Raw genomic sequence first — 24,443 nt, forward strand, 5'->3', positions numbered from 1 at the left:
TTTCCATTTCAAGGTGTGATTGTTGTTCATGAGTCTTATGCATTCCCTTGGCCTGTATTGATGCTTCCATATGTGTGATCTATGTTTGAGTCTTGTTCGGGTTCTTTTCCCTCTCTTACTCTACTGATCCCACACTTGACCATTTTGGAGCTCTTCTTGGTCCTACTGCCCAGAGCAAGTTATGAAGGAATTGACTCTCTTACAAGGTGATGAGCATAACATATCCATGAGCTTCATTGATGAGACCTCTTCCTCCCATACTTGTGCATTGAGTCTTCCCCAAGGTCAGCTCCTATCATTGTGCATTGAGAACCTTCAAAGCATAGTCACCTAACCCTTGTTGTTTGTACTGACTCACTACATCGATTTTTCATCACCTCTGCCTTTTATAGTACATGGAGAATTTCTAGTGGTCCTTTGCAAAAACAAACTATGCAATACAAGGTCTATTCCCTCTCACAATGCATTAAGAATCTCCTAGGAAAAGTGACTTACCTTCTATTGCCTGCCTTAGCCAAATGTGCAATCTCCTTTTCCAGTGAGCCTTCTTGGTTGCATGTCGCATTTCTAGTGGAGAATTAGCCACTGCAGAAGCAAATTGTGCTAGCCTGGAAACCTCCCTCTCAAGTACTATGGATTTTGTAGTTGCAATGCTTAGTCCTGCTCCCACTTTTGATTACAACCCCTCACTGCACTATGTCTTGTTATGATTTCCTTCCCATCACATGTCGCAGTTCTAGTGGACATTGAAGCCTCTCTTAGATCACTACTGAAGAAAAATGTTCTCTTCCTAAAGTATGCCTCACAGTCGTAGCGCATGTCACAATTTTAGTCAACAAGCCATCAACCCTTGTCCACTAGACTCCCTCACTATGTAGTCATTAAGTCCTACCCTGCCTCCTGAGTGCATGTCGTAGTTCTAGTCCACAGTCAGGGACTCTCTCAGTGATTGTGATGCTCAACTAAGCTAGCATTGTCTCCTTCTCCCTTGAGCCTTGCGCACTGCGTAGTTTTAGTCAGCAAGATCATCACACTGTCTCTTGCACTTTCCCACTATGTTGGACCCTGAAGAGCCCCTCTTTAGAGCACATGCCACAGTTCTAGTGAGCAGTGGTGCCTTCCTCAGCCACTGCTAAGCTCAACTGTGTCATTCATAGAAATCCTTTCCCTTCAATCCTTACACAAGCCCATCAAAAGCAGCTTCTTCCATGAGAAAAGTAGGGATGGGATAGATGGTTTCCAAACTAGTCTTGCCTTGTCATGAGTGAACTTCATTGGTAGGTGTACCTCCTCAACCAGGCAAGGTGATTCTCAAGGAAGATGTCAAAGAGAAGGAACAAGGAAGCACTTACATAGAAGAAGCACAAAGAAGAACTATCATGAAGACATGAAGCAGATCCTGGAACATGACAGAATGAATACATTTCATGATGAGTCAGAAGGTCCCAATACTGATCCAAAACCCTTTGGAGGGTGAAGATAAAGAACAAATCATATCTACCATCAAGAATGATAGACATAGTAGTGAGGAGATCAGCTTGGCATTGCCACATCATCTTGAAGTTCCATGTCATCATTGCCAAGCTATGGCTTGGACAAGTGTCATCATAATGTCATATGTATCAATGTGTCTTGCCACATGATGTGGAATGTAATGATGTATCATCAAAAGGAAATTACAAAATGTAAATATGTGGAAGTCCAAGAGTCACATGTGGACCAAAAAGTCTTATAGAAGTTCAAAGGTCATTTAGGAGTCCAAGAGTCATGAGGGTAGCTCAAGAGTCATAGGGGATATGAAATTTCATTCCTCTTGTTATAAAAGAAACCTCATAACTCAAGCAATGGGATTTTGGAGTCATAGACTTTGGAGAGCTAGCCTTAGCTTCTTCAGCTTGACATAGCAGAGAAGATCATTACTGGAGAAGCAAGAAGTGACTTAATGTTCCACTACTAGAGCTAGTGGCTCACCATTGTAACTATGTACTTGGATCTTTCACTTAATAATTAGAAGCTCATTGAGCCAACACACTTTCATGTATGTATCGTAAATGTTGTAAGATTATTCTTTAGATGTTTGTGATATACATTATGTTCATATGTACTAAAGAAATTGAACTACTTCATTGGCTTTGGTGCTTATCTTGTTGAATGTGTGTTGTATTTTCTTTAATGATTGTTGTGTCTATGCGAACTATTTTGCTGGATAACTAATGAATCTTTCCTTGCTCTCATGTGTCTCTCTTAGGATAGTACTATAACTTTCCTCCTAGAAGATCACTCTTTATTTACCTCTTGTGAAAGCCTCCTTTTACACATTGTAATTGGCATTTCACAATGTCAAATTACTTGTTTGTTCAAAGTTTATGTGTATAATCTCTTATGTTATCCATTGAAACCAAGGCAAACCTTAGAGTTATGGTGGTTGGGTCGATACTCTAGATGGGGCTCCTACTTTAAACGGTGTGAGGTCTAACTGGGACTTCACATCGGAGAGACCCCCTGTATGTTGGCGGTATCCTGCACCATCAACATATTGATAATTAAATTAAAACTCTGAAAACCCTACATGCTTATCAACATAAAAAAATATATAAAATAAAAAAAATCATTAAAACTCTAAAACAAATTTATAAATTTATAAAATAAATAAATTGTAATTGTGTTAGTTTTGTTGGATACAATGTTTTGGCATGACATAGTTTTGATTACAGTTTAGTGGTCAGTCAATGGGATCAAACTTCCCACAGTGTAAGAATGATAGAATGATTAGGGCCACAGATAGGTTACCCAGTAGTCGCTCACTAAAATGGTTATGATTTGTCCTTGTATATTCATTTCAAAGTTCAACAATAAGAGTATTATTAATCAATTGAATATTTAATATTTAATTAGTGCAATCATATAAATTAAATGATTGGTAAAAATTGATGGACATCAAAACACATATATCATAATACATCTCAAATTACCAAAATTAAAAAAAAATCATAAAAATTAACTAAAATTATAACTTTATTATTTTTATTATTAAAATAATTAATATATAAGTTAAATACACATACACACACGCACGCGCATATAAATACGAGAAAAAATTATTAACCATAGAGATTCACCCCTACTTTAATATGAAGATTATTAACTTATAAATAGATTTTGTTACAATTCCATGAAGCAATACCGTGACTTAGGAATACGACATGCGCAAAAAATCATGACTCATTTCACATTCACAATATTTTAGATAGATTTTATTTTAAATTAATTTTATAATATTTTTTTAATTTAATTGAAAAAAAAAAGGGCATAACTATTTTTGAAATCAATTTCTACCTCTATCTAGACTATTATTAAAATCATTCCATAGATGTTAAATCCCTACCATCTATTTATTAGTTATTGACAATTAAATTAAATTCAGACCTTAAGAAGGTAAGAGAGTAATCAAAATTATTTAGCATTTAATTTCTATGCTTAAAGAAGTTAGAGAAGAGTTCCGAGATCACCTTAATTTTGTTGACTTAAAAGCTTAAGAAGCTTGGTAGTGTGACAAATATTTTGAAAATTAGACAGAATGAGGGTATAAGATGGAGAATCTAAGAGAAAGTGATTTTCATCTTCAATCATCTCAATATCGCACAGTTGACAAAGTCGGAATTGACCAATATCTAGTTTCACTATGAAGATCGTGAGAATTAATCTTTTATCTTAACAATGTTCATTTTCTTCTTAACACTAGTCAAGATAAAAATATATTGTTAGTTTTCTAGATTGGCGCTGATCACCGCCTTATAATATCTTAGTTTCCATTTTCCCTCTAACTCTTTATGGCCCCATTGTTTCTCCTTGAATTTGGAAGTAATAATACTTTTAGTATTATTTTTATTTTGCAAGATGAGCTCCTCCTTTATCCCCCAGTTGTTGAGCCAAAAATGAGCATCCTTACATGCCATCCTTGCTTGAATCATTGGTGTGGGTTTTGACTAGAGTTAGAAGGAATTTTAGGAAACCTCTTAGCTTCCATGTTGTAGAAATTCATATAAATAAGATGCCTAGTCATAGCTATGCTTTCAATGGGGGAAGACACACTTCAATCAAGAGGAAAGGATAGGGATTATTACTTTTAATTTTGAGGTTGTAGGTTCTAAACTAATTTTCAATTTGTCCAACCCTTCCCCGCAACTCTTTGGATATATTGCAACCCTAAGTGTCACATTCATATAAAATAAGAGAAGTGACTTCCTCCAAATAATAGTTATCATGAATGAAAGTATCATTAGTGATATTTTTGGATTTAATTATAAATTCTTATAAATGAGATGTCTAGTCATAGTGATTCTTTTAATGGGGGAAAGACATGCTTCAATTAAGATGATAGGGTAGGGAGTTATGTATTTAATTTTGAGGTTGTATGTTATAAATTACTTTTCAATTTGTTCAATATTTCCCCACAACTCTTTGAATATATTACAACCCCAAACTTCACATTTGTATAAAATAAGAGAAAGAACTTCCTCCAAATAATTGTTATCATAAATAAAATTATCATTAGCAATCTTTTTAGATTTAATTATCATGATTTTAGTTTTATCAATATTAACAATTATATTTATAAATAAAATTTAATTAATAGATAAATATTCATATATTAATTTAATTAATATTAATTAATTTTATATTTATAATTCTTATATATATATATATATATATATATATATATATATATATATATATATTACAATTTAAAAAACAAACAAAATGATATAAAAATATTAATTATATGATTATTATTTTATGAGTAAAATTATGTTAGACATACACACAAATAATGGACAACAAATTAAGATAAGCATTGAATGCATTATTATTCACAATGATACATATTTTTATAAGTCTGGTGATCCTTGGTTTCATATTCCAAGTGGTCTCTTGGACTCCCTTTGATTGTTCAGCTTCCACACCAACCCTTAGAGGATTAAGTGTCCAATATTCCCTCCCTTAATCCGAAGGGGTATATATGAGTCCAAAAAGAGAGTTGTAATACAAAATGTGCAAAAATATGCATGGCAGCACTAGGCTGAATGTGTTCGCTGAAATGTTGGTATAAGGGGGTGGTTTAAGGATGACCACCAACACTAGAACGCTTAGTGCAGTTCCTGGAACACTTCCAAATCTGGCAAGAAGTTGAAATCTTCTGCTAGAAGAAGTGTCCATAATGATTTGGAGAGGGAGACCTTGAACCTAGAAAAGAGAGGTCTACAACCTGTTGTGGTTTAAGGATGACCACAAACTCTGGAATGCTTAATGCAATCCCTGGAACTATTCCAAAATTGGCAAGAAGTTGAAGTCTTCTGCTAGAGGAAGTGTCCCAAATTCTTTGCGGAGGGAGAAGCTCAACCTAAAAAGGGAGGTCTCAACCCCGCAAAGATGGTTTAAGGCTGATACCAACCAAAGGCATGTTTAAGGGCATCTTTGTCTCTGGATACAACTCTGAATCTGGTATGGCAGGTTGTGACTCAGGCTGAATTGAATTGGCTTTGAAGCTTCTATATGACCATCACTTCCCCCCTTTCAGATATAAGGTAAGAAGATGAAGAGATCTCAATTGCAAGACTTTTCAATATTCAAGAACAAATCCTATTGTATGAGCGAAGTATCTTCTTGGTTATTGAAGCCCATTGCCAAGAAGTGATCCATCCAAGGTGAATCTTTGCTCTTGCAAGCGTTTTTTTTTTAACCATATGTTTGGAGAATGAGTGTGTTGATCAAAATGCTTGCACGGGTGAAGATCAAAACAATGATATTTCATATGGAAAACTTTGTCACAATGTTGCCATTTAACAATCTATTATAGTTGTTGTGGAAGAGGAGCAGAATTTGGAATAACTGAAGGTGAATTGTCATGAAGAAACCCAACACTACGGAACTGGATGGGATTTGACTAATCTAGAATATGAAAGGACGCCTCCTTATCATATCCAAGGCGTGTTTTGTGCTTGTTGTTGACAAGCTCTTCCCAAGATCTAATGATTGTTTTGGGAAGTGTAGACTGAATTTCCACACTTGTATTCAAATCTGCTTCTGAAATGAGCACTTGATATGAATCAACCTCAACATTATTCATTTGATGACTTGCTGATTGCTGATAGGATCCTGTTTCAAAGTCAAATAAGGGATTTTTTTGAAAAAAACAAGTTCAAAAGGATGCCTTTTTTGTTGTGACTCATCTTGCTGAAGTTGAGACTCTAGTTGCAAAAATTCAATGTTTTCTTGTGCATTTTGCAAACAATTTTTAATGTCAGAAAGAGTATTTTTGTTGATTTAGATTGTGTTGTTAGTAAAAGAATGTATTAAAGTATTGGGTAACTCTAATACTTCATCAATCCTAGCCATTTTGTCCAACCTTACAATTATTTTTTTAGGCTACAAATTACACAAAATTTTTTCTAGCTGCAACTTATAGCGCTTTTTTTTAATGTTCTCTACACTCTTCGATTCTTACTCTTATGAAAATGCTGCAAAATTCAACTCATCAACCAGTGCAATTGAATAATATATATCAATGCAGTGTGCAAATATGGTTCAACTTAGGCATATGACATACATACAATATTGACCAATGCAATCTCCTATTCAAAGCATATGACAACACTGGCAGATGAATATGTGAATATGCGTGATCCTTCAACGCACACACTAGGCTTCAACGCACTTATTGGTTAGATATACATACAAGGAACATGAACCTTGGGCGTATAACATCAACAAACCATATACATTCCACGACTTAAAAAGAACAATGACATATAAAGTCAACGAATCAACACACCATCTATAGTCCACAACTTGTTTCAACTTCAATGCACTCAAATCTTAACATTTAACATGACTTGTGTTTTGAGTAAGAGAGGACAACTACGACTAGGCCAGAAAGAAAATCGTGTTCTTGATTTCCAGCTCTAGCTCCAACGTTCCTTCAATATGTCGACATTCCAAGAGACTGATGCACTTCTTAGACAAGCACGACCTTCTCAGACAAGGACTTCCACTAGTGCGAAAATGCACAATACCCAGTTTCGATGTTTTTGTAGGTTACCATACGAGCAAAACTATCAGTAGCTTGATTCCATAAATTATTGTACAATCAACAGCCAGGCGGGAACATAAATAACTTAAACTGTGATTGTTATTGTTGCCACCTTTCTCACAAATAGCTTATCAATGCTCACAACATTCATGCTTGAAATTCCTGCAAATACAGTTATTCAACATGTGATTTTGTGCATTGCCTGCGGAGGACCCCAAAAACACGAAATTCATTCTCCAACTCACGTTTAGTGGTCCGAGGATCCAAATTGCCAACATGCACACGTGATATGGCTTTAAAATGTTTAAACCATTGAATATACAATGTTCTTCAGACAAGACCTTTGAAAATGCTCGCAAAACAGTAGCTGAAAAAACCCTGAAACTACACTAACAGAACCCTGAAACTGCATTAACAGAACTCCAAATACTCGCAGATCAGATGGAACTGGATTTACTCAAATAGGGGATCAAGAGTGATTTCGATATACTAGAGACTAGTCTACATACTCGACTATGAATTGGGAAAATGTTGTGGTAGTTATATGCAACGAGTCTGAAAAATTCACTGGTCACAAGTGTTTTAATTGTGTCCAACGTTGGCAAGTGTAAAAAGCGCCCAAACAGGTTTGGGGAATGGTTTGCTTGAGAAGTGCCCAGGTCCAGCACAAACACAATTAAAACAATCAGGGGCGTTAAGTCCCCTTTGAGAATATTAAACACACTTCACATTAGATGTGCAAAGATTAATCATACATAGTTAGCTGTCACTCCATCTAAAACGTTACTTCTCAAAATATCTAAAAATAAAATTCCCACATCCATTTATAATTAACATGTAGATTCTTGATATCACAATCATTATGGAGCAGTATAGTATAGTATGGAGAGATATGCGTTTCCTTAAAGTTACATTTTTTTAAGAGATGACCGTTCAGATTCCCTCTTCACTCACAGTTTTAAATGACGGGCGTTGAGTTTACCTGTTCATCAAAGTTGGTATGCGAAAGCTGTGTTAATGTGGTCACCACTTGGCGCATATTTGGTCGATTCTCTGGAGATTCCGCACTGCACTGTAGACCGAGGCGCGCTAAAGCTTCTAACATCATATGACCACGAGGGGAGTCTTCATTCCTAATATCTTCGAATGCCATTGACACCCAATTTGAGAGTGTAACTCCACCTCTGAACATCTCATCCGTGGGTCTCTTCTCTGTCACCACCTCCAACGTCAAAATTCCATAACTGTACACATCCCCCTTTGAAGAAATTTCGCCCCCTACTCCATATTCTACATTAAACAAATTCAAAAATTAATAATTTTAAACATATCGTAGAAGATGTAAGAAGCTACTAATAGACATTCCGGATACATAAAAAAATGGGAGGAGTTGATACCAGGGGCGATATAGCCAACGGATCCCTTCAGTGTTGAAGTTGTCGTGGATGCCACGTCGGATTGGGCGAACATACGGGCCAATCCGAAATCAGCAAGATGAGCTGTCATGTCTTCGTCCAGTAACACGTTATGCGGTTTCAGATCGCAGTGCACAATAGGCGGACAGCTGTCGTGATGTAGATAAGATAACCCGTGCGCAACATCCAACAGAATGCGTAACCGCATCTCCAAACTGAGCTTCTCAGTCCCCACCCCGTGGAGATGGCCGTCCAGGTTCCCGTTGGGCATGAATTCGAATACCAAAGCCTTGAAATCCGCAGTGGAGCACGCCGTGATGATTTTCAGTAGATTCCGATGCCGGACCTTGCCCAACGTTCTGCACTCCCTTCCGAAGCTCTTCTCTCCGTCTTCACCGTCTAGACCGGCGAACACCTTAACGGCAACAGTCTCGCCTCCTGCTAAAGTTCCCTTGTAAACCGATCCGAAGCTTCCAACTCCCAGTAGATTCCCGGGGCTGAAATTTTCTGTTGCTCTGCGGAGTTCTTCCCTTGAGATTCTCAAATAGGATATCAAGTCTACCAGATTCGATGCTGGGTTGGACACGGTCTTGGATGCTCCTTGTTTGAAAATCCAAAATATGAGTCCAATGCAAAACACCACACAGATACCCACTCCACAGGAAATCGATATTACTATTATCTTCCTCTTGTTCTTCTTGTTTGTAGAACTGGGCTTGTCCAGCGAGCAACCCGTTAAGCCAAAACACTTCCCACAAAGTCCAGGATTGCCTATGAACGCCGTAATGTTCAGGTTCTTGAATGCACCAGAACATGGAACCGAGCCCGATAAATCATTATAGGAGAGATTCAAGATCCAAAGCATTCCGAGCTTGGATATGGAATCAGGAACCTGCCCTGTTATATTGTTGTGAGACATATCTATGACCTGAACGAGTGACAGTTTCTCCCCGATCGATGCAGGAACAGAGCCTGTCAGACGATTGAAAGAGAGATTGAGGTACAGCACGCCGACCCACTCCGTCATTTGGGGAGGGACGTCCCCGGACAGCTTGTTATTGGAGAGATCTATGAGCTGAGCCATCTGCATTCCTCCCACTTCTGGAGGCACGGGCCCTGTCAAAGCATTGACCGATAGATCAAAAGCAGAATGCAGGTTTCGAAGATTTGCAACCTCCGAAGGAATGACGCCAGAGAGCTTATTCTGCGAGAGATCGAGGAGCTCCAGATACTTGCATCCCCCGATTTGCGGCGGTATCCTTCCCTCAAATCTGTTCATGCTTAAGTTGAGCTCTCTGAGATTTTTGAGCGCGCCGATGATCTCAGGAATTGAGCCTGATAGCTTGTTAGCAGAGAGATACAGATATGTGAGGCTTTGGTTCATTCGTTGGAATTCCCTAGGAATGTTGCCTTGGAATCTATTGCCGCTCAGATCGAGAGCTTGCAGAGTAAGGAGGTTTGTGATTGAATAAGGAATGGTACCGCCCAGGGAATTTCTACCCATGTATAATATTGTTAGCATGGAGAGATTGCCGATAGCTTGGGGTATGGGGCCGTTAATGGCGTTTTTCTCTACATTAAAGAATGTTAAAGTCTGAGAAAGTTGGCCGATGGCGGGAGGCAGAGTACCTGTAAGATGGTTGTCGGACAAATCTAGCTCCTCCAATTTGGTACAGTTGGAAAGGGCTCCAAATATAGCGATTTTCCCTGTGATGAAGCTGCTAGTGGCCAATATGAGGATCCTGAGCTGAAGCAGCCTGCCCAGTGCTTGAGGTATGACTCCAGTGAGCTCTCTGGATCCGACTTCAAGACGCCAGAGACGGGAGCAGTTCATCAGTGATGCCGGAATCCGGCCCTGAAGATTGGTCCCGAACAGAAGCAATACCTCTAGTTTCGTCAGCCTGGATCCTATTTCTGACGGAATCGGCCCGGAGATATCATTGTAGGTCAGCGACAGTCGCCGGAGCTCTGTGCAGTTGAGAAGAGATGGCGGAATGGCGCCGGTGAGATAGTTTTGGTAGAGATTAAGAAACCGGAGACGAGTGAGCAGGCCGATTTCCGAAGGGATAGTTCCCGTCAACTGATTTAAAGATAAATCAATCTTGCTCAGCATTGAACAGTTTCCGAGGGTCCCAGGAATCGAACCTGTGTGGGCGTTCCCGTAAGAGGCCAGCGATTGCAGGTTCTTTAAGTCGCCCAACTGGTGCGGAATTGTCCCTGTGAGAGCATTTGCAGAGAGGTAGAGCTCCCTGAGTTGCCGCAGACGTCCCAAAGCCCCGGGTATGTTACCCGTAAATCCGTTATGGGAGAGATCGAGAGACTGCAGGAGCGATAAATTCCCCAAGTGGGAAGGGATGGTGCCATTCAGGCTCATCCTGCTTATATTGATTCCTATAACTCGCAATTCGTGGGTGTTGCTGCTACATTTGACACCCGTAAAATTGCAGAAATGGTTGGAAGTATAATTCCAGTCGCGCAGGGAGAGCAAGGGATCATTAGTTATTGCCCGTTTCAACGCCATCAGAGCCGCCGCATCTGCGGTTTCACCTCCACGGGAGGGTGGGTTGTCTGTTAGCAGAGAAGACGCCATTCTGAATGATAAGAAGCAGCAGAAGATAAAGATTGAGCAACCCATTGTCGTGGCAGTAAACCCTCAACCTCAAATTTGCAGACCCTGGCTCTCCACTCATACACTTGCAGCAGTAGCTCGCTTGAAATCCTGTATTTGACAAAGGTCGTGGTGGCGCGTTTGAAAGTTTGTGAGTAGGGTTTAGACGGAAGGAGTGGATGTCTTTGCGACTCCCACTAAAACTACGAAGGTCACTTTCCAAGAGAGGGACTGCAGCAAGTTGCAGGTTGCAGAGTGGTGAATAATCCTCCAAATCCCCTAAAACCGCGAATATCTTGACTGTGAAAGAGAATCTTTTGTTTCTGGATTATACAATTAGCGGGTGAAGTCAATGAATGTATGTGACGTGGACAAAATTGTTCAAGAAACCCTTAAAAAAAGAGACATCTACAAGGGAATATCTTGACTGTGAAGGAGAATATTTGGAGTGTTCCTACACTTGTTTCTGGATGATAGAGTAAGTGGGTTTAAGTCAATGAATGAATGTTCAAGAGACCCAGAAAATTGCGTGATGTGTAGGAACATGTTGTGAAGAAATAATTGTCAATTGAAATACATTATTAAACATATTATCATTAAAATTAGTTTTTTAATTTTATAGTTTGAAAATATTTGCTTGAATGTTAAAGAAATGATATTTTAGCTTTTCTGTACTTTTTAATTGTAATATTTTTTCTTTCAATGTTGAAAAAATAATATTATATTTCTTTGTATTTCGTGCAAAGTATTCCAGACCAATCTCTAATGATTATTTTTTTATATTTGATAATTTTTTTCTATACATTAAAATAGACTTACTTTTATTCAGCACCTTTTAAGGATAAATATAATAAACCATGAAAATCTAGCGATGTCCAGGATAAATAAAATTGTATTTTAGAGTGAGCTATTTTTTAATGTTTTCATATATAATTTTTTTTTAAGAAATAATGATTAAAAACCAAAGGAAAGTCCAGTATCAATAATGTCATATTAACTACGTTTTCTGGTTAGTTGAAAAAAAACAAAATTCTTATTAAAAGAGTAATTAACCATCAAAGGCCTCTCATCATCACAAGGGCAGTGGCAGCATACTATGAAATCCCGGAGGTTGTCCAACCCCCCACTCGGCGCACTCTCTCTTCCGGACCGATTGACAAAACCCGCCCACGGTCGTTCTTCGATGGAGCTGCCCAATGGCCATTGCCATCTAGTACTTTTTTCTGGAAATGGCTATCGCCATAACTCATTTACTCATATGTATGTAGTATTAGTTTTGGGCCAACAGTTATGCATATGTCTTGTACATCTATTATATTTAATTTTTTACTCTTAATAAAAATTACGATTTTTCTATTGAAAAAAAAAAAAAAAAAAAATTAAAGAAATGTCTCATATTAACAATGTCATATTAATTATGTTTTTTTGTTTATTGAAAGAAACGAAAATTTTGAAGATTTTTTAGCGAAAATCACATAGAGATCTGTTCATTCAATTTCTCTGACGATGAACCGCACTGGTTGGCAGCTTTTTTATTTAAATGTTATATCAAAACAAAACAAAATATTATATTCTAGTTAATATCTTTATAGCATTCCATGTAAATATTTTTACTAGAGCAAAATATGTCTATTTAATATTTGGTTACCACATCAATTAATAATTATATTTAGTTATAGCAATCATCTATAATTGTATGTCATATTGCATATATCTTTGCTAGTTAAAAACATTAAATTTCATTTATACCATTTTAAAATATAAATAAGATATATGTCAGGTCACACATTTCAGTGGGGAGCAATATCATACAACGTGAGTTTATATTGGGGGATATTTATTGAGGGAAAAATGGCATAATATATTGGGAGATATATAGGGAAATTGCATAATATATTGGGGGATATATAGAAAATAAAGGGTTTTTATATTTGCAAAGTATAAAAAATGGAGCTCAAATATATGAAAAATATAAAAGGTACCAAAAATGTTATTGAAAAAATGGATAGCTACAATATCTAGTGAAAGTAGGGATTTTTCAAATTAAGAAGATGTATTGGGTTCGTATTGATAGAGGATTAAATAATGTGATTTTTAGAAGTATTTTCCAATATGTAATCAAATTAAGAGTATTGTTTAATATGCCACTAACGCACTTGATATGTCAAAAGTTTATTGAATAAAACCTCTGTGATATATGTACTTAATATAAATAAACATGTAACATTTCATTGTCACATTATTCCATAGTAATTTTTTTATTGTGACAATCCACATTAATAATATTTCAAAAATCAAAATTTTCAATAAAAAAAATACTTACATACATTGACTTAAAAAATTGCTTTTTACGTGGTTAAGAGAAATAAAATAAAAGATTTTATTTGAAGTTTATGATAATTATTAAAATATTAGTAATAAGTTCGTCATTTTACATGGTTAAGAGTGACCAAATAAAATATTTTGTTTAAAGTTAGATTGTATTTAAAGTTTATGATAATGTTTCTTTTATTTCTCAAGGACATTTATATTGGTTTAAAAGTTTTTTACATAGTAAAGAGTAATAAAATAAAATTATTTATTTAAAGTTTAAGATAATTAATTAAAATATTAACAATATAATAAATTTAATTTTAATGTTAAGTTTAGTAAATTAATATATAAAAAATTGAAAAAAATACAATTTCAATTCAAAATTAATGTAATTTTCATTAGATTTAAAGAAGAACAAGTTAATTATTCAATATATCAAATCAAAAAAATTCTTAATAGAATAATGATTCATTAAGAAATATCATCATGTATTTTAAAGTCATTGTAAGTAAAAGAATAATATTTAATTAAAAAATACTATTATGTATTTTAAAATTGTAGTAAACATAGTTAGTGGTGTATATTTGAAGAACATATTGACATGTTATATTAAGAGTTAAATGCTAAATAATTTTAAATTTTTAGAATGAGACAGTTCTGCAAACTATGGTATTATTGCTTAACTTTGATTCTGAATACCCATGCAGTGTGCAAAGGGAGGGGGGTTATGCCCCTCCTATCAAAATGCCAATATTAGAAACCCATCTAGTTTTGACAGTCCCAGATCTCAATCTGGAGTTCGTTACAGGGATGGGTGGCAGAAGATTAGCTTGTCTTCTAAAACACTGGCTAATGCAACCTAGTAATCTTTCCTCTTTGGTAGATGCCTTCCTAAGGCTATGAAGGACTGCAGATTTGAGATCAAATCCAATAATATTTCCCAATACATCCAATTCATGTAGGATCATTCCCTGATCGATAAGTTTTTAGGTTTATGGCCTACACAACAAGCCCTAATCACTTGGATCCAAAACAAATGGAATCATAAGCGCCTGATACATCTATAGCTTGGAGCTACTTCATGGTTATCTTTTCCATTCTAGAATATCATACCATGATCTTTGATGGTGTCCCATATTTCTTTAACTCTAGAGGGCTCTACCTCAGCTTCTAAATCGAATGTTTAAGCCCGAATAAGGAAAACTTCACTACAGAGTCTATCTAGATAAGCCTCTTTTCCCTCCCTATGGTGTTTTGGGAGGAAGAAACGCTCAAAATAATTGGGAAGTTGCTAGGTCATTATGTTAAGGCCTCAAAGGTCACTAAGTAGGGACAATACACATCATATGTAAGAATTTGTGTTTTTATGGACATCTCATAGCCTCTCCTTGCTTCCATTGACATATATTATGATGGTGAACTCTAGAAGTAGGCACTAGATTATGCACATATACTTTTCCTTATAGGAGTTGTCATGAATATGGTCACCTCTTTAGAGATTATCCCTTGTTTCTACCATACATGCCCCAAAAGCAAGATCTACATGAAGATAAAAATGAATTTATGCAACCCAACATTCAAAGTAAGCACCCTAAAGCTCAGCCAATAATAGCACTGGATCTAATAATCCCTATTCAAAACAACTTCGAAACCCTTACAGATCCTAGAACTGGGGAGATGGGGAACAAATCCACTACAGTGTCAGGGAACCCTTCAATGGCTTCAATCAAGAGACAAAATAAATATCCTTCAAATTGTCAATCATCCCTAGCAACTATGAAACAACTAATCTTGGATATTGTTCAGGAAATTGAAGTATTTATGATGGAAACTATGGATCAAGACTTATAAGATAGACCTAATGAAATGGAACTCGATTCCATAGATATTCAAGTAATTACAGCATAATGGCAAGGAAAGGACCCTAAATATATCTCAGAGCACCAAATCCAAATCTTTAAGAGAGAAATTCACAAATTTGGGCTTCACCGACTCTCTGACTCTCCCGACAATACCCCCTCTTCTTCTAATTTGGGCATTATCTTACAAAATATCAAAGAAAAATAAAAACTAGTCAAAGAATAAAAACATAGAGGATGAAGAAGCAACAAGCAATTACTTTAGGTGCTAGGAGAAATCCTTATTAACACTAGTAGGATCACCTTGATGACAAATCTTAGGTAAAACTTGATTGAATGAAAGATTCAAAGTTTCTCGATCAAATAGTGGTGGCTTTGGGCACATGGTTTTGGTTATCCATGGGTTTGAGCCCATAGATTTCATGTAGTGAATCCTTTAAAAGGCTTGGGAATACTTTATTGTAATGTGTCAGGGATGTGAGCGATGAAGCCTCACTTGGTCAGCTTGGCCAAGTTTTCCAAGGGACAATAATATAATATTTTTTTAGTTGGATTTTCCTCATATCGAGGTTTTCCAAGATAAACATTATGTTTATGTGTGCTTTTTCCTATTGTCGGTAAATGTATCTCTCTTAGTTAATTTCTCTAGATAATTTTAATTCCCCCCTAAACTTGACTCGAGGATATTAACATGGTTCCAATATCACTATTGAATTCCAGATAAAAAGGTTACCATCTACCAAAATACATGGGTAAATAGTTGTTGTATTTGCCAGTTTACTAGATATATTTTATCATACATGTTTCATCAACCATATTACATCTTGAGATTTCATATTCCCACCCTCAAGCTAGCATAAAAGTACACCTACCACCCTTATACCTAACCAAGTGGTTTATTCCACAATTTGAGGCACCATAACCCCATGTGCCCCTGCACTCCAACACGTATGCCTAAATAATAGGTCTTACAACAAACTAACTGTAGCATACAAGTACACCTGCCACCCTTGTACCTATTCAAGTGGTACATTCTACAACTTGAGACACCATGTGTTATTTCGCTACATGTATGTATGAACAAAAAGTCTTTTAACATCCTTCGGGAATAAAACCTGCCTACAACTAGGATTTACAACTTGGACCAAAACCATTTAAGGTGTTCATGCACCACTTCGTCTCTCCATCACATGCTAGCCACTCACTGAACCTCAACATTATTGGCTTCATCTCAGTTTTCTCATCCATGTAGCTACACAACCTCTCTCTCGCTATATCTCTAGCCTGTGATAATCTAAACCTTAACCTAACCATCCAACATTATTTTCACTCACCAAATCCATGAAATCTCTCATCAACATAGTTCATGTCCATTTAGTGGGCATCATTTTCCTTTATCACATCTACCAAAACCTTTGATTCTGCTTGTCAACTACCTTCAACATGAGCTCTCGTGATGTCAGGTTATTTATTGCAACTGCTCATATCATTGTTGTTGGGCCACAGCCTCCACTGCACCTCTAATACTTGTGGATACCATTTCCATGAGCTTGTTGGTTAATCTTCAACCTTTCTTAACACTTGCAAAACCATCCTAGCATTTTTCTTATTGCCAGACATTTTTGTCTCTCTCACACTCCAGTGCCTATGCATCATGTGCTAGCTCTGATACTAGTTATTAGAAAATAAAATAATAGTGCGAGAGGAATAAAGAAATAAATCAAAACATATTAACATCGACATCACATGGAAATTTTTACCCTAGAAACTCTTATGGGTAAACCAGCTTGAAATGGTATATCTATATTCCTAACCCAAATGAAAATTTACAATATATTCTTTACACATTTAAATAGGCTACATTAAAAGAATACCACAGGAAAAACCATGGGTTTTCAAAACTTGGAGCCTGAAATCCGCCAACAGTAAAGTGACTCTCACCAAATCAAGTTTACCCAATTAACCCTAAAAATGGAGGTGTTTTCCTCACCCACTCCTTCTCAATGAAGATAATATCTTGGAATCTAAAAGGTCGCAATTGCATAGGTAAACAGAGGTTCCTTTAATGTAGAATTTGTCAAGATCAAGTAGACATAATTATGATCTAGGAAACTGAATGATCGGATGCTATAATATCAACACATATATCCAAATGTTGGGAAAGGGCTCAAAGTATAGCCATTGGTTCCAATGAGCAATATGGAGAACTAGCCATTCTTTGGAAACTTGAAGAGGTCCAACTTTCCAATTTCTAGGTGGACCCCAAAATATTGATGGTTAAATTTAGACCTATTGGCTCTGTGGAGAAGGGTTATATTTCCAATATCTATAGTCCACATATTCCATTGGAAAAAGAAAGTTTCCTTCATATGCTCAACAGACTTCAATGCTTGATTTTCAGGCTTCCTTGGATTATTGGGGGGAGGGACTTTAATTTGATTATATCTTTGGATGAGAAGAAAGGATGAGTTAGAAACATCCTAATGCAAAATGGTTTAAGGATACAATCCATACCCTGAAGTTGGTGGATCTTGAAACAATAAGATTGAGTTTTATATTCTCGTTTCGATCCTAAAACCTATGGGTCATGGCCCCCAAATTTATCTCTCTATGGTGTGTAGCAATGGAAGCAAGCCATTAAACCCCAATTCCTTCCAATGTGCAAGAGTTGCCCAAAACCACCGATTTCAAGCACTTTTCATAATAATAGCCACTGAAGCCAAGCTTGAACAATTAGCACTCCAAAGGAAAATCTTGTCTCGAATCCATTTGAATTAAACTTATAACAAGAACATTAAATTTATCAATATTTGGGAGGAATTCTCGGTGGCCTTCTTTGATGGGGCATGTATACATAGAAAATGTGGTTGTAGGGTATACATTGTTATTAACCCTGGCACATTTTATCATTTCTAATGGGAGGGATCGAGGGGCACAAACAACTAGGCAGAACTCATTGCACTGTGGGGGACATTATTATGCACAAAGTTGTTGGGCATTAAGCATTTAACAGTTTTTGGGGACTCAAAAAGTGTTATAGAATGGGTACATGGATCTACCCTTTTTAAAGCTTTCATTCTGACTACTTGGATGAGGTGCATATGGACTCTTGTACAGACATTCCAACAAATCACTTTCAGTCATGTGTACCGGGAACATAATGGGGTGGTTGACACTTTATCAAAAAGAGGAGTTTCAATAAAGGTAGGTAATATTTTCTTTTCTATATTCTAACAGTGCACATTAGTTAATGAAGGACACATAGAGATTTTGTAGCATTATACTACATTGTCCTTCATATTGATACACATATTGTGATGTAAACATGAATCATTTTTAGGCAATCGCAGAGGCACTCCATATCATTCAGAGGGGCTGAACTAATTTTTTTTGTATGATGAAACATAGGTAAAATATGGGGATATGTGAAACAATAGTTGTAAGTAGGAAGTGGTTATATGTTTGTATACGTTAGAAACATTATAGTAACTAGACATAAATTTGTAGGAGGAAGCAAATCATAACATGTTGTTGTAATCACTTTTTTTTAATAAAAATGATATTTTTTTCGGCTGAAAAAAACAAGAGCACTACGATCGATCCACTTTAGCATCGAGCATGGGTGGAAATGATATAGATGACGAAATGCTATATTTATGGGCTCACATCTAAGGCGCTAAGCCTATCTTGGCTTTTCCTTTCAACTCTCTTCTCGACACCTTATATGAAACCACCACTCGTAATACTTGTGAACTCTGAGATTCTAAGATGGATGGAGGGTAAATGTTTTATCTCTTGCCCCCATCGAGTGACATATCTCACCCCTCGGTCCTTTTTTTAAGCCCCGAGGTGGATATTCCAATTCACTTGAATTGTTGGGGAAAATATCGTTACTCTCAGCCATCAATTAATGTATCGGTCCTTGATCTAAAATCTCGGGTGCTTCCAAAACATGCTTTAGTGGTTCTAGGCCCGAAGTCCCGAGATTGATGTGGTAGTTGACAGGGAAAGGGTTTAACGATCCCATCAATGGACAAATCTCACCTCTTGCTCCTTGGCTTGAAGTTTAAGCCTTGTGCAATACTTTTGTCCATCTGAGCTCCAAGACTGAGATGGAAACTAATGGAAGGAAGTTTTTGACCCTATTAGTTAACATATTGTGCCAAAAAATTCTCAAATTGGGATTTCTGGGGTTCCTCAACCTTTTTACATGCTTGCAATGGCCGAAGGCCCCGTAAACAATGACACCAATTTCCTTATTCCTTGTCTTTGTACATTGATAGATCAGACGCTTTACATGACCATCGTTTCAATGGATCATAGTCGATCCTGCAATGATCAACGATGGATATTTTCCATGAATTCCTTGCACACCCAACCTGCACTCTCACTCATACCTCTCTCCACACACACAACATGAACATATCAGTTAAACAAGATTGCACACACAACCATTAAACATAAAATACAAAGTTTTATTAGATCGAGCTTAATTATAGATTGCATAGCTTCTCTAGGTCTAATAGGCTTGATATTCATCTAATGGTTGCCTTCATACACTTAATCAATTGAAATTTATAACAATGATCATAATCAAAATCAGATCACTAAAAGGATTTGCTCTAATCCCTAAATTCGCTCATGATTACAACAAAATTTAACAAACCTAATTATATTACACAAATATCAAGGAAATCATTCCCTCTTGGCCATGATGTGCCTTCTTAAAGGTCGAAAATTCAGTTTTGACTAGGACGGATTTGATGTTCCTGCATCACAATCAATGGGATCTTTACTTGGAATAATCATCATGGAGGTTCTCATTAAGTGACCTCTTCCCTAGATTGTTTCATAGTTCTGAACCCTTCCTAGAGAAAGATCTATTCCTTGAAGCCCCAATCCTTCCTTGTAGGGGTTTAGATCATTGGATCAATTTGTTTAAATATTGACATCAAGACATGCCTAAGAATAAATTGTTTCAGTTCTAGAGTTTCTGGCTTCATAGCTCTGCCACCCTGCATGTGACTTCCGCAATGCAATCCTTCCAAATGAAATTAAAATATCTAAAAACATGCATTACAAATGGAATAAAATGGAGTTTAGCAACATCTTCTAATCCTAGAGGTAGCTTGAAGAAAGAATGGTATCCCTACCAGCATTAAATCATAACTGAGGGTAGATCAGAAGCATATGCAGTAGACGAGGTTGCTCTTGTAAACCAATTAGAGGAGCACCACATCTAGGAGGAGATCATATGGCATCAAAAGTGATCTATAAATTGTTGTGGATATTCCACTAGATAGTTCATCACAACAGATCTGATAATATTATTAAAAATCTGAGATTCTACACTATTACATTTTTATTTAATTTTTAGATCTATAAATTTTACTGTAATTAGTGCAAGCATGCAAATGAAAATTACACAGAAAAGGAGAGGACAAAAAAATAAGCTCACACAAAAATAAGACACAAGATATTCTCTCTGGGAAACTCTTTCGGGAGAAAACCCAGCTGGAAGGTGAGGCCGCCTCACTCTCTTTATCTGTCTGGAAAAATGGTTGCGTGTACAAAGAAGTAATGTTTGTGGCTCGTGGGCTGCTACAGTGTACAAATCCTCTATGTGTGCTCTACCTCCTATCTCTCCTGGTTATCTTTGCTTAGCTATGGAACAAAATGCTCTCGAAAGAAATGGAATGCCTCTTCCTCCTAGTGGCCCGATTATAACACAACCCAATAGCCTACTAGTGGTTAAGTTTGACTACATCAACACTTAACTAGAGTTAAAAAATAGACTCTTCTAGAGTCTTTTACATCAAAAACACATGGCCATCCCATTTTCCATGAATAATGGGGGCTGATGCGACATCCTCCCGAACTATAGGTGTGAAAACAGGAAGTTCAACTTCTAAGTGGCATAACTTTTGCATACTTACTCTAATTGATGCGCCTCTTATGTCGTTGCAAAGGTCTCTATGTGTAAAATAGCACGAAAAGGTGGTGCACTAAAGTGGCAAAGTTTTACCCCCAAAAAACGTCATTTGATTCCTCAAAATGCTCCCGGAAGGTTTCAGACCTTGTTTTGCCAAACTGGGTCCCGCCCTTCCTCCACTTTTTCCACTCCAAATGCATCGAGATGGACGAAAATAAATATAATGATCCAATTCGAATCACACCTCCCCATTATGGGAGCTTTTTGGTCCTCAAAATATTTTACTGAATGAGGTGAGGAAATTTTTCCTGCACCTTCTCTCCAATGTACCATTTAGCTTTGCCTAGAAGTTGTCTCTTCAACCCAATCTGCCAAAGGTCATGTTGCTCCTATCTTGTAGTTTTGGACCTCTTTCGCAAAATTGTATCTTCTGCCAACTTTGTCTGAGCATCTGGTGCCAAATCCTCCACAAAATCCCTGACCTTTTCCTCTTATTAATCTAGCGTGGAAGGCTCATAGAGTTTCAAATTCTCTACATTCACAACTGAGTAAATGTGCATATATGGTGGTAAACTGGGTTGATAGGCATTATCACCCACCTTTTCCAATATCTCAAAGGGACCATACCTTAAAGCATTGATTTTCTTACGAGGCCACTGAAGTCTCTCCTTGTGAAACTATAGCCATACTTTGTCTCCCACCTTGAATGATTTATTTGTTATGTGTTGATCATGCCTGACCACATACTTCTCCTGTGACTTATGCAGTGTTTCATGTACCTACAGATGGATCTACTTGATCTTCTCTATAAATCTTTCAGCCCTCAAAGCATCCCCCTGTAAGATCTTCCCTCACTCCTTGATCCAAGTGGATGTTGGTGGCCACATGCCTATTCCACTTGGACCCCCACCACTATGTCTTTCAGTTTTTAAGTTTCCTTAATTGTAGCAAAGTTTACTATTTTTTGCAGTTTTTCGGGTCCTGAACTTCAAGAACCTTCTTAAGGCCCTAAACGACGTTTTTTGGGAAAATCAAGGCAAAAAGGATTGGTTGACTAATGATATCCACGCAAAATCTGTATACCTCAGATAGATCTTTCTAACGAGGTATTGTGTGCGTCAAACGAAGATCGTATGCCAAAATTACGACCCCGAAAAGTTGATGTACCAATTTACCCAAATGGGGCCCATAGTTTTGGCGCTTCATCTCCTAGGGTTATGTTTTTGGATGTTTAGGGTTTTCCATTGTTTCTCAATAATAAATAGGTCTTCGAGCCTCATTGTAACATAGTTCAGAGGCATGTAGCTGCCACATCTCTTCTTAGAGATAAGCTACCATTGCCCAAGCTAGTTTATTTCCATTTTGTATGTAAGCATATTTCAATTCTTTGATATTAATGAAATGAAGTGTTATTTTTGCTACATCTCTATATTTATTGTTATATCTTTGATTTGTTGTGTTCCTGTTTAAGTTCGGATCACTCCTCCTTGTTTCCCATATGAAATATCCAAAGGTGAAGGTGGCAAATATCAAAAACAAATCTCAAATGGGGACTTTCCTATAGAAGTGTGGACTGCTCTGCTATAAGAATGTTGTATATATACCATATTTTCGTCCCAAGTCTTCAGTTGCTTCTGGTTGTATCCCCTCAGAAGCTGCACCAAAGTCTTGTTAGCTATTTCTGTCTACCCATCTGTTTATGGACAGAATGTTGTATAGCACTTCAATTTTGTGTCCATCTTCTCCCACAATGTAGTCCAGAATGCACTGAGAAATTTTGTGTCCCTGTCTAAAATGATGCTCCTTGGTATCGCAAAGTGCACCTGTACTTGTCCAAAGAACAAATTTGTTGCTTCTTGTCCGTTGATGGTCTTTTTACAGGGCATCATAACACACATCTTATTGAACCTATCAACTACCACAAACAAGTAGTCATGTCCCTTCTTGGTTGTTGGTAAACCTCCCACAAAATCCATAAAAATGCTTTTATTTATTAATTTTAATTTAATGTTCAATTAAATTTTTAATGTTTAATATTTTATATATATATATATATATGATGATGATGATGATGATGATGATGATGATGATAATGATGATGGTTTAACGCCCACTCAGACCAAACTTTGGTCTATCGGACCTAAAGAAACGAATTATTTAGTTTGATTTAAGATTTTATTCCTATGCTCAAAAAGCTTGGAGAGAAGCCTCCCGAGCTCACTGTAATTTTGACAACGTAAAAGGCTAGGAATGTCAGTATTGCAACAAAGATTTTGAAATTGAGATCTAATGTGGTTGTACGCGGGGCACTCTAAGAGGAAGTGATTTTCATCCTCAATGTTCGTATTCTCACAGAGATGGTAGAACCTTTCCATCCATGGTATTTTAGGAACTGCCCAACGACCCGTTTCACTATGGAGCTCATGAGAGTTCGTTCTAATCTTGGCTATATTAATTTTCTTCTTTGAGCTAGATAAAACAGAGAGATGCTTTTGATCTTCTAGGGTGGGGTTGATGAACTCCTTATAATATCTTAATTTTCTTTTAGCTGCTAAATCTTTCTCACACCACATTTTTTCTTTGAACTTAGAAGTAACAATATTTTTAATGTTATTAATGTTTTGCAATGCAACATTCTCGTCGATCTCCCAATGATTTAACCAGGCCCTCGTGTCTTTGTACCAATTATTTATATATATATATATATATCACATTTTTTAAATATTTATTTTATAATGTTTAATTTTTTAAATGTTTCAATTCCATTTTCGAATTTTTTAATTTTAAATATTTCACATCTTCAAATTTTTAAAAGTTTAATGTTGAATTTTTTAATTAATTTTTTTTTAATATTTGATGCAATGTTTGATTTCATTAAATTTTTAATGTTCCAATTATAAAATGTTCAATTAATGTTTATTTTTTTAATTTTTAATTTTTTTTCATTCAAATTTTAATGGTTAAATTTTAATGTTTAATTTTTAGATTTTTCAGAGGTTTAAATTTTGATTTTCAATTGTTTACTTTAATGTTTTGTTTTAAATATTCAATTTAATGTTTAATTAAATTAAAACATTAAATGTTTAATGTTTACATTTCTAAATCTTTAAATTTTTTTTTTTTTTACTTTAATGTTTTATTTTTAAATATTTAATTAAATTTTTAATGATTAATTTTTTAATTTAAAATATAATTGATAATTTACTTGATATTTAAATGTTTAAAT

At 36.2% G+C, this 24,443-nt stretch overlaps 1 protein-coding gene across 1 annotated transcript in view; it reads right to left on the reverse strand.

Annotated features, from left to right (window-relative positions):
• Positions 1-11,275, reverse strand: part of LOC149219701 (uncharacterized) — a 41,762-nt gene extending 30,487 nt beyond the window's left edge. The window contains exons 1-2 of the mRNA XM_089386891.1: positions 8,488-11,275; positions 8,073-8,380 (exon numbers count right to left, since the gene is read on the reverse strand). Of these exons, the coding sequence (XP_089243017.1) occupies positions 8,073-8,380; positions 8,488-11,140 (2,961 nt within the window). The 5' untranslated portion in view covers positions 11,141-11,275. The remainder of the gene's footprint in view (positions 1-8,072; positions 8,381-8,487) is intronic.
• Between the last annotated feature and the right edge of the window lie 13,168 nt (positions 11,276-24,443).

The sequence above is a fragment of the Pinus tabuliformis genome, chromosome Q (genome assembly GCF_031772625.1).
Source record: "Pinus tabuliformis cultivar Carrire ecotype Pingquan chromosome Q, CPIR1, whole genome shotgun sequence".
In the NCBI taxonomy this organism is placed as follows: domain Eukaryota; kingdom Viridiplantae; phylum Streptophyta; class Pinopsida; order Pinales; family Pinaceae; genus Pinus; species Pinus tabuliformis.